Here is a 15,251-nt window from a genome sequence, read left to right as displayed (position 1 = left end):
TTTATGCAATAGTTTTCAATACCTTCCTGAAAAATAAAGAATAAGAAAGGCATGCTAGTGGGTCTTTGGTGGGGCATATATTGTTGCCGACCCCCATTCATACTGAGTCTGGCTTTAAACTGTTCAATAAGTCATTTTCTCCCTGCAAAAGTAGAAAGCACAGAACCCTCATTGTTCTTAACCTTTTAAGCCTTAGGAAGAGCTAAGGGAAAGAGTATAGAAATGCATGCACTATCTTTAATGAAGAAAGAGATACATAGAATAAAAATTAAAATATAAAGAACAGTTTCTTCATTTTATGTATCATAATACACATTTCTTTCCAAGCCTTAGTTTGATACATATAGATTTTCACGTGTGATATCTTATCTACTCCAGAAAGTGCTGGGACAGAAAGATAAGTAGGAAGCAGGAAATTCTGAATTTGAATAAAGGCAATAAATACCTTTGCTGTTACATCAAAGGATGCAAGGTGGAAGATGGGGCTTGAAACTGGGAATGTTTCCCAATTGGACTTAATGATTTGTAATTCCTTAAAAATTAAAACTTACCACATTCTGTGCAAAGTTTTCAAAAGATGTTCTGCGATCCATTGAGTATTCCGACTTACATGTGTGGGGTTGGGTGGGGCAAAGGAACAAAGAGAGAGAGAGAAGAAAGAAAGAAAGAAAGAAAGAAAGGAAAGAAAGAAAGAAAGAAAGAAGGAAAGAAAGAAAGAAAGGAAGGAAGGAAGGAAGGAAGGAAGGAAGGAAGGAAGAAAGAAAGAAAAGAACAAAAGAAATAATGAGAAGAAGGAAGGAAGGAAGGAAGAAAGAAAGAAATAAAGAAAGAAAAAGAAAGAAAGAAAAACAGCAGAAAAAGACAGGATGATGAAATGATGCAACACCAAATTCATGTTCTAAATCATAGGGATCAGGAAGACAGGAGAGTTGCCGCAGAAGGCCATGTCACAGGACATGGGCTCTGTTTGCATTAGTGCTTTTAATTTTAACACCAAAATTCTTCTTGTGCAAACAAAATAGTGTGATTTCAAGCAAAATCAAATTACACTAAAATGAAGTAGATATGTTAAGGTTTTATGCCAACATTTTCAAAGCCTAAATGTTTGAAAATCTAGTGGCTTAACTTCAGAATTTCCTCATAATTTTCTACTGGAACTAAATTTCTGTTGATAACATCATTAATTCTGTAGAGCATTGCTGTCCAGTAGAACTTTCTGAAAGCATGGAAATTTCATTCTATACTAACTAATATTTCAGAAGTCTTTAGCTGTGGCCATTGAGTATTAGAAATTTGAGTAGAATTTTATGTAACCTTAACTAATTTAAATTTAAACAGCTCCATGTGGCTAGTGGTTGCTGTACTGGACAGTGCAACTACAGAGTATCTATTTCCCATTGCAAAGTCAATGGACTCTGAAAAATACCATTAGCTTAAATGATGATCATGAATTACACAATTATAATTTCATCTCAGAATTTCAAGAAGCTATGGACTATTTTAACATTACAAAATAATGAATGATGTTGATGTTTACATCCAGATTTTCCATTCCCTGTTATACTGGTTATAGAAGGTGTTATTTACAGTGAGACTTTGATTATAAACATTAATTGAACAATGTAGCCTATTGCAGCTCTTCGAAAATGTGCTTGGCTATCATCTTAGGTATGAAACCTCATCGTAGGAATACTAAGTGACTCAGAATAAATGCCAAATGAAAATATGTGGAAACAAACATTACTGCATTTTGGCAAGTATCATTGAAAACAATGAGTTATGGAGCATATGGCCCAAAACATACATTCTAGCTTACTGGACAAGGAAAACCTTCTTTAAGTTTTTGATCTGATGACATTGTTCTTTTCCTTTCTTTATTGTAATTTTTTATTTCCTTAAACTGGCATACAGAAGACTAACATGAAACATGAAAACGGTGTCTAAACAACTTTGTAAAGCATGAACATCTGCAGAAACAAACAAACAAAGAAGAAAATAAGCAATCAACAAACAGAAACCCATACAACTTAAATGGCCCTTATAAAATGCAAAGGTTTGGGGGAGGGTCTTGGAGTATATTCACTTACCATTTGTCCAATACTGTGGGCCCAGCAGAGGTAACTACTCCAAATAACTACAACTGAGAACTAGGTCAAAAGAATTCACAAAGAACCAATACCTTTTTCTTTGCCTGTAGAAGCTCTTGATAGGCACTGGATCTTATAAAACGTGGGTATGAATCACTTTTCATCAGTTTGTAAATGTGCTCCTAAAAAGAAATAACGGTTGAGGGGCTTCCTTATTATTTCTCAGGAAAAATCAAGTACTGTGATAAGAATACAACATTTGGTTCAAAAACAAATCTGGAAGCAGCTAAAAATAATAATGATAATGCTGATGAGAATACCTTATATGCTTATAGAACATTTAGACTTTCAAATTTATTATTTTATTCAAGGATCAATGTTTAAACTGGTTTGGGAGCTAAACCACAACCAGTCCTTAAAAAAAAAAATGGAATTTAGTTAGCAGATTGTCATGAAGTAATTTCAAATCAAGTTGTTGATTTACATAGATCATTTAAGAATATAAATAAATCTGCTGTCTCTTAAGATTACTCCAGGCCAAAAGACAATGATGTGAAGTCAAGATTCAATAATCATTCTAGAAGCCTTTGGCATTTATATGTAGTTGGAGGGTGCAGACTTCCCAAATGAATCATTTGTTTGGTGAAAACTGTCATCTACATCCACTTTAGGCCAGAGCACAAGTCCAAAAATAAATTTTGTGATATTTAATTGCTAAACCTCCCAATTTGTGTGCATGTTTTGACTTATTCATAGATAGATTAGGTAAATATTTGATAATCCTAATCAGTCTGCAATGTTCTGTTTTGATGATGAATATTGGTAGATAAAGAAGAAAAAAATGTATCCATCCAATTCAGTGCTGGCCCAATCTAGGGAGATTCTGCTTTGGCTTATTGCACTCTAGGGGAGCATAAATGCTCCTTGTTCATTCCAGTCTGTTAGACACGGAGTTTTGAACAACTTGAGAGTATCCGGAATGTCCCAGTCTCTTCTTGTTTGGAGAAAATATATATTTTAAGAAATGACTCAGTTTCCCTGGTCTTAAACACACCAGCGATAATTTGTAGTTACTGTGAATCCACTTAAAGACGTTCTGGATTAAGTCTCAATATCTAGTCTAAGGTTCATCTCCAAAAATATGGTACATTTGGAACTGCATCAGAATTTGTTGTTGGAAAAGTGAGGCAATGTCTTATTTAGAAGTCAATCATTTTGGGATTCAGATGTTATGTTGCTCAAGATCTACCACTTATAAAATGTAAATTTTGACCACTTTATTCATTTCTCTGAGTCTAAATTTTCTAATCTATAAAATAGAGTTATTGTCAGGATTAGAGGAATGACAAATGTTTAGCAAAGTATAAGGGTATGCCTAGTAAGTGCTCAAATATGCTTGAGTATATGCCAGGTACACTTCTAAGTGCTTGCCTATATTAGTTAATTATATCCTCACAAAACCTCAACAAGGTTGGTAACCATTGTTATATCTATTTTAAATATGAAGAAACTGAAGCATGAAGAAGTGAAGTACTTGCAATAGGTCACAGAGCAAAGCTCAGACTAAAACCCAGGCAATTTGGCTCCAGAATCTGCTTTCTTATTACATTGCATCTCTTCTTAAACAGCAGCAGGAAATTCTATTATTATATTTTTGAATATATGGTTTAAAAGCCTACAAAAAGCTGGAATTAAATATCTGAGGTTGATTGAAAAAAGAAGCCTACGGTCAGGTAGTAGTGTTTTCTATAGAAAATCATGCCTTTTCCTTTTATTGAAGACCCAATAAGCAAGAATATTCTTCAATGACAAAGATAACAAAGAAATGTTCTTTTTAATATTAAGATTTGGGGAAGGTAATTTCAAATATTTTACACGCTGTTGGCTCCAGAAAAATGCTTGAAAGTTTATCTTGAACCGCAAGAAAGAAAAACCAGCAGAGAAATAAGCAACAGAGCCAGAATTTTCATCCTGCTCTCTCTCATGTGTCTCCATAGAATGTAATTATTTCCACATAGAAGACCATAGCAGAGTCAGGGCGAATGAATGGGTTTTTGGTTGGCTGTTTCAACTTGTGTTAGTTTTCTGCACAGTGGCTCATTTCTTTTTAAACCAAAGCAAAGGATAAATATATTTTCTACCGAGAGTAAAAATAAGAAAGGAAATTTGTGTACCTTATTCTTCATCTTCTATATCTTGTTTTAGTAATGTAGTTATTTAAAAAACAAGATACTTTCTAGAGCTAACATTCTTCTCTAAAAGAGGTTTTAAGAAATTATGAAGCATGCATGTTCTGGTTTAAAAGCTAATTTCAACATATCATTAGGAAATAATATCCTCTCATTTCATGTTTATTTTTCCTATTGAGCACAATATTTTTTTAGAAAAAGTAGAAATTCAAATTGCTTCTAAGGAGGCAATTACACCCAGTTTGAGAAAAAAAGAAAAAACACATAAAAATTTGTCTTAGGATGTTAACAGTAATATCAATTTCCTTTTCTCTTCTTTTTGCAGACTAAAAAAGTAACTTGGAAAAATAATAAATGCCTAAATTTACTATTTCATTTTATCATCAGAGACAAAAGTGGTTTGAATTTTACATAACTTCAAGCTAATTTAGTTTAGTTCTGACTATCCATAATAATAAATTATTTAGGAATGTCAGAATCTTAGAATCTCCTCATTGGAAGACAAGTTAAAGAGTTCAAATACATGTTACTGAGGTGACAAAGTAGAAAATAAAGTAAAAAGTTTTCAAATATTTAAAATATTTCCCTTCAAGAAATTTTCTTGTAAAAACATTCAAATTTACAAAAATTCCCAGGCTTTAAAAACTCATTTTAAAGCATCTCTGTTTTCTTTTAGATCAATTAGTTATTTTACATACAGTTACCTAAATTGAAAATATTAGATATAGCCACCAATTATAATGAAAATAAAACAAAAGTATTCCAACTTTCAACTTCTCAGGAGAACATTTGTGACGCAATGTGAGGCCCATCCATGTACCAACCTGAGCATCTTCGAATGTGTATCGCCCGGGCTCCTTCACATTCTGTGTGGTTTTGTCATAGCTCTTAGAATCCAAGTTAATAGCACTGGGGGCTCCTGGAGCCAGAAATTCTTGCCATATTTCCTGAACTCGAGAGGGGACTTCTCTAATAGGCCTTTTCTTCAAGTCCTCCACTGCTAGCCAGAATCTATGCAAAATGTGACACCAAGCATTTACTCCAATGCCTCATAATCCGAAAATTCTTAAATTATTGACCTATCATTCAATTCACAATGAAGCATAATAATGAACTCATTTTCTCTGAAGTCTTCCAGAAACAGGTCTTTACCGATTTTTTTAATTAGTCGTATTCAAAGATATAACATTTGGGGAAAGGAAATCTTGAAAACTATCTCTTTTAGATGTTCTCTGTTAGAAACAGATCTGCCAGGGTCCTGATTCTGTACAACCTTAAATTTTACTGAAACAAAGGAGCACTGCTAAAGAACCATTTATTAGAAAGGAAGAGGAGTTTGAAGGGCATTAAGGGGAGTGACGTGGATCATCTGATTGCGGGGGATAAAGTATGCCACATATTCTATCTTTTGGATCTTTTGTCCATTTGAGCAATGAGGGTTAGTATGGAGAGGATTTTCTGCTCTACCAGGTAAGGGAATTACAGTGAAGCTTTACTGGGATTAAAAGAGGCCTGGACACAGATTAGAAAATGCCCTAGCTGGAGAAATCAGGGCAAGTAACTAATTTTAGGTGATTTAATTCAGGGAGTTATGAAATGACAGAAGCAGCAAGCTTTCACATGTAATTGTTCAAAAGGCTTAAATTTGCAGAGACATTATAACAATTCAGAAGTTCTGGAAAAAATAATACTGACTCAATGCTAAATATAAAAATATATTTGATATGCTTCTGTATAGAATATAGTATATTCTGAAAGGAAAGAACACCAGAACATGTTTTGCTTGATAAAAGCAAATAGCAAAGTCTAATAAAAAGTCCCATTCTATTAATGGGTTTCATTTTTTAAAATTTTGCTCTATATTATGTCTTTTTGGTTGGACCTAGAAATGATGACAAAATGAATATGTATATAACACATCATATAGTGTTTTTAAATTAAAAAAAGATACCTGAAAAAGGAAGTACTAGATCTATGTTATCCTCAACAGGGGCCAGATGTGATCATGAAATGGAAAAGATGACAACAGAGGTGAAGGTCACTACAGGTTACAGAGTCTTAAGAAAGGTAGAAGGGGATAAGCAGTACCTTCATAACTATTACGTTTTAACTTGCGGATTAATGAAAGTTCAAAAATAAGTAATAAAGTAGTTGAGCTACAATTAGAATATCAAATATTACTCAACCTAGTAATATTCCAGTTTCTAGATACCATTTTCCTGTAGATAGATAACAGTAGATAATCCAACATGAACAATGCTTTAAACATAAAACTACCATGGGTTGCTTTCAGAAGTGAAAGGTCAAGACCATTTCCTTTTAAAATACAGGTTCTGACACTGTGCAATCTAATAGGAAGGCTAGGTGCAATCTGAGGGAGCATAAGTGTTATAATTCATGCTCATTCAGGTTCATTTCAGCACTCTTTGAACACACAGATAAAAAGAATGTCTTTGTTCTTGAACTAGCAAAGATACACCATTCAAATGGCCATAATACAAGGAAGCACATGAGAGATTCTCAAGGAATAGCACAAACCAGATAGTCTGGGAATGCAGAGCAGGAAGGAGCCCCTCTGCTGGGGCAAGTACTGGGTTGGAAAAGGGAGTTCTAGGAAGGCTGTACAGATGCAGTGACATCTTAAATAGACTTGAAATTACGGGTGAAATATCAAAGGGTAGAGGAGGTAATACTAAGAGCATCTACACTGACAAGTAAGTGCAGGCAATATTCTAAGTGATTTAGCTATATTAATTCATGCAATCCCTACAACTTTATAGAGTATGTGTTAATATTTCCCCCACTTTAGAGAAAACTGAAGATATGAAGGATAAGTCACTTATTTAAGTTACCCACTGTGAGTGCCACAGCTATGGTTTGCCCCCAGATCTGCAGCAGATGACATGCTCAAAACCACTCTCTTGAATGCCTCCTTAAAAGTATCACTGCCTTTCTTATCCTCAGCATAGTCATTGTAATAATTTAGTAGAATGTAAAGGGCACTGGCTATTTATTATAGCCCCTTATTATATGGTAGCTGGACTATGAGGAATTATCTTAATGTCTTCGAGCCTTGATTTTGTCATCAGTAAAATGGAATGCTAATGCCTATCTCACTGGGTTTCCATTAGATTAAATGAGATAAATTATGTAAAGGGCACTTTTGAAGTGCTTGACATATTTTTAGGCACTCATATAACATTCATATTATTACATTTACTTAGTACTTACTCTGCTTTACCTGAAAAAGGAATGAGCAAAAATACACCAAGCGAGAGCAGAAGTTATATTTGAGGAATAAGTACTTATCAATAAGCAGTTTTTCTTGACTATTGTTTCTGTCTCAATACTAGAAGAAAATGCTCATATGAGTGTCACACTTCCCTAAATAGCAGATGCTAAATAAGATGCATTGAGACTTAGTTAGGTGTAATTAGCCCTGCTGGCTACCTTGACTGTTTTGTCTCCCTCGGTCTGTGACACCAGATACCTAGGCAGAAGCAGGGGGTTCAGGTTGGGGGAGCAGTGGACAGTAGCTTGGTATTGGATTATAGAAAGCCTAGGATGCCAATGATTGTAATCTGATTCTGAAAGATGCTTAACTTCTTCCAGTCATATTTTGCTTGCCTGTAAAATGGGGCAAGAATATTTACATTTCATTTCTGAAGTTATGATTAGATGAATGATAATCAGAAATAATAAATACAAAATACAGCATGGCATACTTATAAAAGTAGTGAATATGAAGCATATTATGGCATATAGAAGGTATTCAAGAATTATATCTATATTTATCAATCCTTAGTATGGAAACATATAACAAGCTTATGGTATATACTCAAGAAATATATATGTGACTATATATGAAATATATAATATTTCATTTTTAATTTTACTTTGTTTTTAGTTCAACATAACATGCAGTAAAAAAAATTAACAGGATTTATTAGCATTTACAATGCTTACAAAGAAAAAGGACTCTAAAAGCAATTTAGTTCAGATTTAAGAAATTGCTCTAATTAAACACTTATAATAAATCTATTTCCAAATGATCAGTTTAGCCCAAAATTTAAGATAGCATTTGGTAGATATTTATGTCTGCTATGTGCAATATTTTTATATAACCTCTGATTCTTGGGATATCCAGCCCCTGTTTTCCTAACACAGCAGGAAAAGACATATACATGTGGCCATTTAAATTAAAGGAAGAAATGGAGTAAGGGAGATCCTAGACTGCAAAAACATATGCAAGCATTTACCTTTTCCAGAACTAAACGCTTCTTCCATAAAAATATTAAATATCTAAGCCCTATAGAACTAGGGCCGGGACTACTTCAAATTAACTATTCTGTATTTTTAAAATTTAGGACAGAAAGCCTTTTGGATGATATTTATACATTTTCACACAATGAAATATGTAATCTTTCTTATATGCAATTACTTATCAGGCAATCTAGTGTGGCATAGAATTACTGAGATAAGAAATAGTTAAGGCACGGATTAAGAAAACAGCAGTGATTCAATTTCATTCATGAAACAGAGTTTGCACACGCTATTCCTTTTGCCCCAAACTTCTTCCCTCTTCCTTTTTTGCCTGGTTATCTCCTTATCATCCAAGCCTAGAAGCTGTTTCTCTCAGGATGCCTTTACTGATCTCTATCTCTGGGTTTGCCATTCCTCTGTATTTCTCTGATCTAATACCCATGATTTTGTGTTGTGATCTGTTTTCTTCTCTGTATTCACCACTAGGCTGTACTTTTATTAAGAGCAGGAAGGATGTTTATTTGATTAGGTGATACTGGTGGGGCACTGCTTATTTATTTCTTCATCATGAAACCCATGATGTCAGCATTTTTTCAAAAACTTAGAGAATTAGAGGAAACTCCACCTCCCCATCCACTAAAAGGCTAAAAATAGACTTTATCTCTGCTTTATTTTTATTCATTCTTGTACTCAATAATTGATAATGTGACCTCAGGATAGAAAATATTATTTAGTAGGTCCAATAAAAATCCTTAGCAACTGAAGACCTTGTGAAAGCCCTGTCAAACAAGTGTTCTCATAAACTTGAAAGAGAATAGGAAGCTGCATCCCAACCATCCATGACAGGCATGCACATATAATTAAATTCCTCCAGACTCTGTCTGTGGTCAACTTGCTTAATCCATGGGACATCTGTCAAAATTTTATGTATTTCTGAATGGTTTGGTATTGGTATCTGTTAAATCTCCTGTAAAGAATGTGACATTTCTGGAGCTGCTTAGTTCCAGTGAAAACAAATGAATGCTGATGCCTTTCTGTAAATGAATTTCCCAGGACTGCACAAGTCATGAGAAAGTAAATTAGGATGTTAAGTTTCAAAAGAATAATGAATGAAAGAGCTTGTAGAAAAACCATTTTATGTAGTGGAAAGTTATCACTCACTTCAGTGATCTTAGAGCCATTAAAATCTATTCCAATGTCTCACATTTAAAATTTCAATTTCCAGGTGCCTCAAGTCAGAAAAGTTTCAAAAATATGTAAGGATGCTGTTTACAACAGATGGGTAGGATGCACACCCCTCCAGCAGGGCTCAGTGAGGTGCTGCTCTCAACTGCCCTGAGGCTGTATTTAAGTGTACAAAGTAAATGCACTCCATAGTCTTGTTTCAAGTTTTACAGAAGCACTCAATCTCTTTTTCTAGATCTTACTTGAGATGCAATCTACAAAGAAGACCAATATTGATAAATAGGTGATATTTTAATTAAACTGCATAAATATTATCAATGATTCCACACTTTGCCAAATACTAGACTAAGTGTTACACTTCTTTATGCAGGCCATTTCAAATGCATCAGATTTACATAGGTAAAAGATCAGGAGACAGTGTAAAATAAACCTTTATGAGGAAGTGATAATGTTGGACAAAGTGCTTTGCCTTCATTACTTCTTCCATTACTTCTTCATTTTCTTCTTCCATCAGGAGGCAGAAATTCAATGGGCCCGTATCATCATCATGATGTTGGTGGGATAGTAACTGGTCTATCAAGTGCAAAATAACCAGACTCATCACAGGTAGGTCTCTCTTGCATATAGTATAAGAGTCAAACAACATGGTTTACCTTAAGTTTTCTGAGCTGAATTCTGACTCTAGAAATTTAAGGAACTGTTCTCTCCCAACTGGATCTTTCAATGCTTCATCCATGCCAAAACCCCATCGTTTTACCCTCTGCTGGCTTGGTTCTTTGCTATAGGAGATAAAACAAAGCCAAATATATTCCCTTTCATTACAAATTCTATCTTCTGCTATATTTCCCCTCAAAATCATATATGATTTTAATTTCCCATCTTTAGCATATTTTTCAGAAAAAAAAATCTGATTGATGGATCTGCATGAAATTATCATGAGATGAAATTTAGGCATTAATAATAAAGTTTAATGTTTATTAAGCATTAGATATAAAGAGACGGATTTTCTCTTCTAGATTTTTTCAGCAACTTTATGAGACAGATCCTATTATAATTCTTATTTTAGAAATGAAGAAATTGAGGCAGGAAGAGGGTTATAACTTGCCAATGTTGAACAGGTAATATTCCAGACATTCTGACCCCAGAGCTCAATTTCTTAACCACTACACAATGAAGTCTCATGGTGGCAGGTTGTATTGGAGGAAAATACATTGAGACTCAAAAGACTTAAATCCTGGTTTATGACTCTGCTGTTGATTAAATGTGTGACCTAGTCCTGGTTGAGTCACAATATTTTGGGGTTCCAACTTTCACATGTATAAAATCTAGAATTCAACGGATGAAGAAATCTGTACTTGTCAAGCATTTAAGAACCACTGGATGGAAGAGAAGGTCCATAAATGCATTCTAGAGGAGTACTACAGAATACTAAATCCTCACTCTGTAAAGGGGTATGCAATGATCTTTTTATGACTCCATCAAGGTTGATGATATAATTCTTCCCTTATATAGCTGATGAAAGAAACCAGGGAGTCTTAAACTGTGCTTTGGTTTTCTTAAGAAGTCAGTCTCTTGTCAGTTTCTCTTAGAGTGTTTATGGTAAATTCATTTTGTTTTAAAATTGAATTTATAAAGGCATACTTGTATTGGGCTTAAGTAACTATGGATGTAGCATTCATTTTACTTGAGTAGATGGGCTTTTGTGGCTATGCAGATTTTCAAGGAAGCTAAAAACAATGAGCTAAATTTTAAGAACTAAAGACCCTAACTCTGACTAGTCTTCCTTGAACCGCTTGCACCTCTAATTTTTTGTGCCATTCTTTCTGGAAATGCAAATCTAATATAAATGCAAATATCTAATGTTCAAAAACCATTACCTTGAACAAGAGCTTTATATCATGGCTAATGTAGGCACAGAGTAAAATTACTTTTACAATTAGTCAGCCATAAGATTCTTCCTATTTCAATCAAACCCTGAAATAAGTGAAATATTTGGAAGGAAGAGAAAATGTCACTTACCTTGCTTCAAGTTCCCAGAAGGTAGTGTCATCAGACAACCATGGGTTAGAAGGGTCAGGTGGCACAAGAAATGGGTCATATTCTACATACTGTTCCGTGTAACTTAGCAGACTCGAGAGAAAGAAACATTTTCATTTTCCTTAGTTTTCTGTCTGAGGTTTTATCTGATCTTTGTAAGGGACACAATACAAAAACATCTGGCCAAGGAATCCTTGCTTGCTTATAGAATGAAATCCAATAGCAGTTTTCATGTTTCAATAACTTTAATGCATCAACTTATTGTGCTTCTTGGAAGACAAATATGGCTAAGGATTCCATCTCTCCCCATGCCTAAGCAATATGAATTAATATCCCTCCATTAAAATGAGGCAAAATGGAAGAGGTCACTGTGTAAAAGGAAGTGCTAAAGGTCAGTTCCAATCCTTGGTCAACTAGCCCACCCACGGCACAACAGAGAAGTTTAGCTCAACTTGGAGAAGGGGTTAAATGGAAATTTTTTGTCAAAAGTATTTACAGGAATTAGGTAAAGGGGGAATCACTGACAACAAGTTTTTGAAAAAAAATCTGTATCTAAAAAAAACCTAAAGGGAAAAAGGAGAGGAAAAAAGTTGGAGAGGTAAGATCTGGCAATGCCCCAAAGTGAAGAACATGAATGCCTTAAAAACAGACTTAAATGAAAAATAGGAAAATATATAAAATCTGAGTTTCATTCAAATTCTGAAGTCATAAAATAACTGAGTAGTGTGAATGTTAAGATGAATTTACAAAGAGCTTCTAAGTTGCCAAAAGGTAACTTAATAAATTGAAAGTTTCATTTCTCCTAGCAGGAGTGAAAAGATTCAACTCCTTGGAATTATCTTCTGTATTTGATTCTGGTTGCACAAAGACTGGACCTCTAGAGACCTAAGATAATAATGATTATTCTGCCATTCGAAGTACAACAAAAGAGCTCTTTGAAAGTTTTCCATGTTCAAAAAGGAAAAGGAAAATAATATTTCTTACAGGGCTCCAATTATTTATAACTTCTCCTCCCACCAGTTCTCTTACCATATTGAGCACATTTAATTGTCATATGAAAATTTTTTAATTTATATTGCAATACTTACCTATCAGCAACTTTTGACATTTTTAACCGATGTCTATCTAACTGTATTTGCCAATACTTTATCTGAAAAAAGAGATAAAGAAGTAGTTACATTCTCACAATTTTCAGCTCTAAATTCTGATAGACTGAGCAATTCTTAACAAGAATGTGTTCTCAACCAGTAAAATTTCAAAGTCTGTAGAAAAAATCAGACATGAGGGCTTTAAAAGAGTTAACAAAAAATTAAACTCTGAATGTAAACATAACCAGTATTGCTTTGGAACAGCAGTGAATTTGAACATTCTGCCTGCTTTAACAAAATGTGACTTTATTTTAAAAGTGTTGTAGAAATTTTAGCATTTATCCAAATCGGAATCATTTCTCCCTCAAACATTAAATTCAGAAAATAAATGTGTTTGTTATCCGTTACTATAATTTCAAAATAAACCCTACTTCCTAATACTAACCCAACAAAAGCATCAGTTATATTTGTTTTAAGAATAATTGTATCAACATTTCAGGACAAATTCTCACATGGACATAATAACACGTGGAAAATTTAAAACTCTCTGAATTACTTTTCCTTCATGGTGACTATAAATATAGTAGAAAAAGTATGTATTACACAACTGATAAACCATGTTACAATAAAATATTAGGGGAAAATAAGCAAAAGGAGAAAAAGTCCCATGACTTAACTAACCAAGATATTTAACTATGATTTGATATGAGACCCTTGGTGTTCGCTTTGAAATATTACTTGGAGCCAACGCTATTGATCAATGTGTGAAACAAGAAACAATACATACCATGACTGTTCGTCAGTGCTAATGAGGGAAAACTTCAAGAGGCTTATAGATATCAGTACTGCAGAAACAAGATTAAGCACTCTTTTGTGAAGATCATGCCACATGACTGGAGGTGGAAAACACATGACCTAATGTCACCAACCTCTTGTCTTCTCATTCTTTAAGACAGAGTTCTGGAGTATAAAATAACTCTTAATAATGGAGGCACCGATAAATCAGTGTGTGTAATTTTAAAAACTGGTTAGAGGAAAAAGGATTTGGGGAATTAAAGAGTGAAGAGTTTTGAAAACTATTTCCATATACTGATACATTTTCAAGTGACTACGTATCTTAAAATCACCTTTTCACTACAAATCTATATGAAACAGTCAATCCTAAAAATCAGTTTTAAAAATACCTACTATTAACATCAACATCTGGTCTTCATACCTGCTACTCTGTAACCCTGTAAACCATTACTATAGGTTGACTCACCTGTTGTTGTAACTCATCTTCTGTTGGAGGTTTAGTTTCTGGTGTGGGTGTGTGGGTAGGACTGTGACTTCTAATATCATTTTGAAGACCATAGACAGACTATATTAAAATAAAAACAAAATATGTTAGGACAAAATACCATTTATAGTCACAGACTTTCTAAAAGGTAGTTTCGTGTTATATATCCAGTAAGATAACTCAAAGCTTTGCTGCATATTGGATTAAGCTTCTTATCAAAATTCAAAAGGCACTGCTATCGTAAATGCTATCACAAATATGGATGTAAAATAGAAGCACAGCTTTTTGGAAAAAATACGTGGTTAGATTAACTGACAGAATAATTGATTATATGAAAAATAACTAGCTTAGTGTGATAAAGTTTGGGGTGGGCTGAGAGTACTAAGTTGGGGAATGACAACACAACACAACACAACATCTAATACATATTGATTTCAGAATAAAATAGAGGTGGATATAGAATAGAATAAAAATGTAATAAGCCAGCGTAAAAATAATCTGAGTTGTTTTACATAGGAAAGGAATGGAGTACTAAGGAGAGAAACTAAGTTAAGAATTCCATTGCTGATTTGGTCTCTGATGGTATGATAAAGACACTCCAGGGTGCTCCTACTTTCCCATCTCAAAACTGGGTTATTTACCTTACAATACTGGCCTTGTCACTTGGTTCCATTGGATGCCATTTTCAAACATCAGTGACCCCTAAGGTTTTGCACATCTTTGAAATTCTTAATGTCCCAGTGCTTCTTTACTATTTTGTCAAAAGATCAAACCCGCTATTTAGGAATGCTCTATTTTGAGAAAGACCCATAGTATATATAAATAAAGATCTGGGGACTTAAAGGGACAAAAATTCATTCCCAACTGAAGGTGAGACATCTCACATGTCAACTCAAGGAAGAGGCCAAATTAATTTTTGTTTAAATTCAAAGTATTATTACTTTAAAATAAAGAACTTAATGTAGCTACTGAGCACTTTTTCTTTGGACATGAGGATGAAGGATGAGGACAAGATAAAGTTTCATGAGTCCCACAGAATTAAAGTTACCAAATAGTGGAAAGAAACTGTTGAAATCAGCAGAGGGTAGATGCTTAACCAAGCCAGTTTTCAGGCACATCACCA

General features: G+C 34.0%; 1 protein-coding gene across 2 annotated transcripts in view; it reads right to left on the bottom strand.

Moving 5' to 3' along the window:
• Positions 1-15,251, bottom strand: part of RGS7 (regulator of G protein signaling 7) — a gene marked incomplete at its 5' end in the record, with an annotated part of 606,922 nt that overhangs the window by 17,356 nt on the left and 574,315 nt on the right. The window contains 7 exons of one of the 2 annotated variants that reach the window (XM_082667794.1): positions 552-605; positions 2,180-2,269; positions 5,101-5,287; positions 10,378-10,503; positions 11,744-11,854; positions 12,850-12,911; positions 14,111-14,209. In XM_082667794.1, the coding sequence (XP_082523920.1) occupies positions 552-605; positions 2,180-2,269; positions 5,101-5,287; positions 10,378-10,503; positions 11,744-11,854; positions 12,850-12,911; positions 14,111-14,209 (729 nt within the window). The remainder of the gene's footprint in view (positions 1-551; positions 606-2,179; positions 2,270-5,100; positions 5,288-10,377; positions 10,504-11,743; positions 11,855-12,849; positions 12,912-14,110; positions 14,210-15,251) is intronic. The other variant, XM_082667795.1, reaches the window with a different exon arrangement.

Source organism: Grampus griseus (genome assembly GCF_964374135.1).
Source record: "Grampus griseus genome assembly, chromosome: 1".
Classification (NCBI taxonomy): Eukaryota; Metazoa; Chordata; class Mammalia; order Artiodactyla; family Delphinidae; genus Grampus; species Grampus griseus.
Note: the sequence above shows the minus strand (reverse complement) of the source record. Positions and strands in the feature narration are given on the sequence as shown.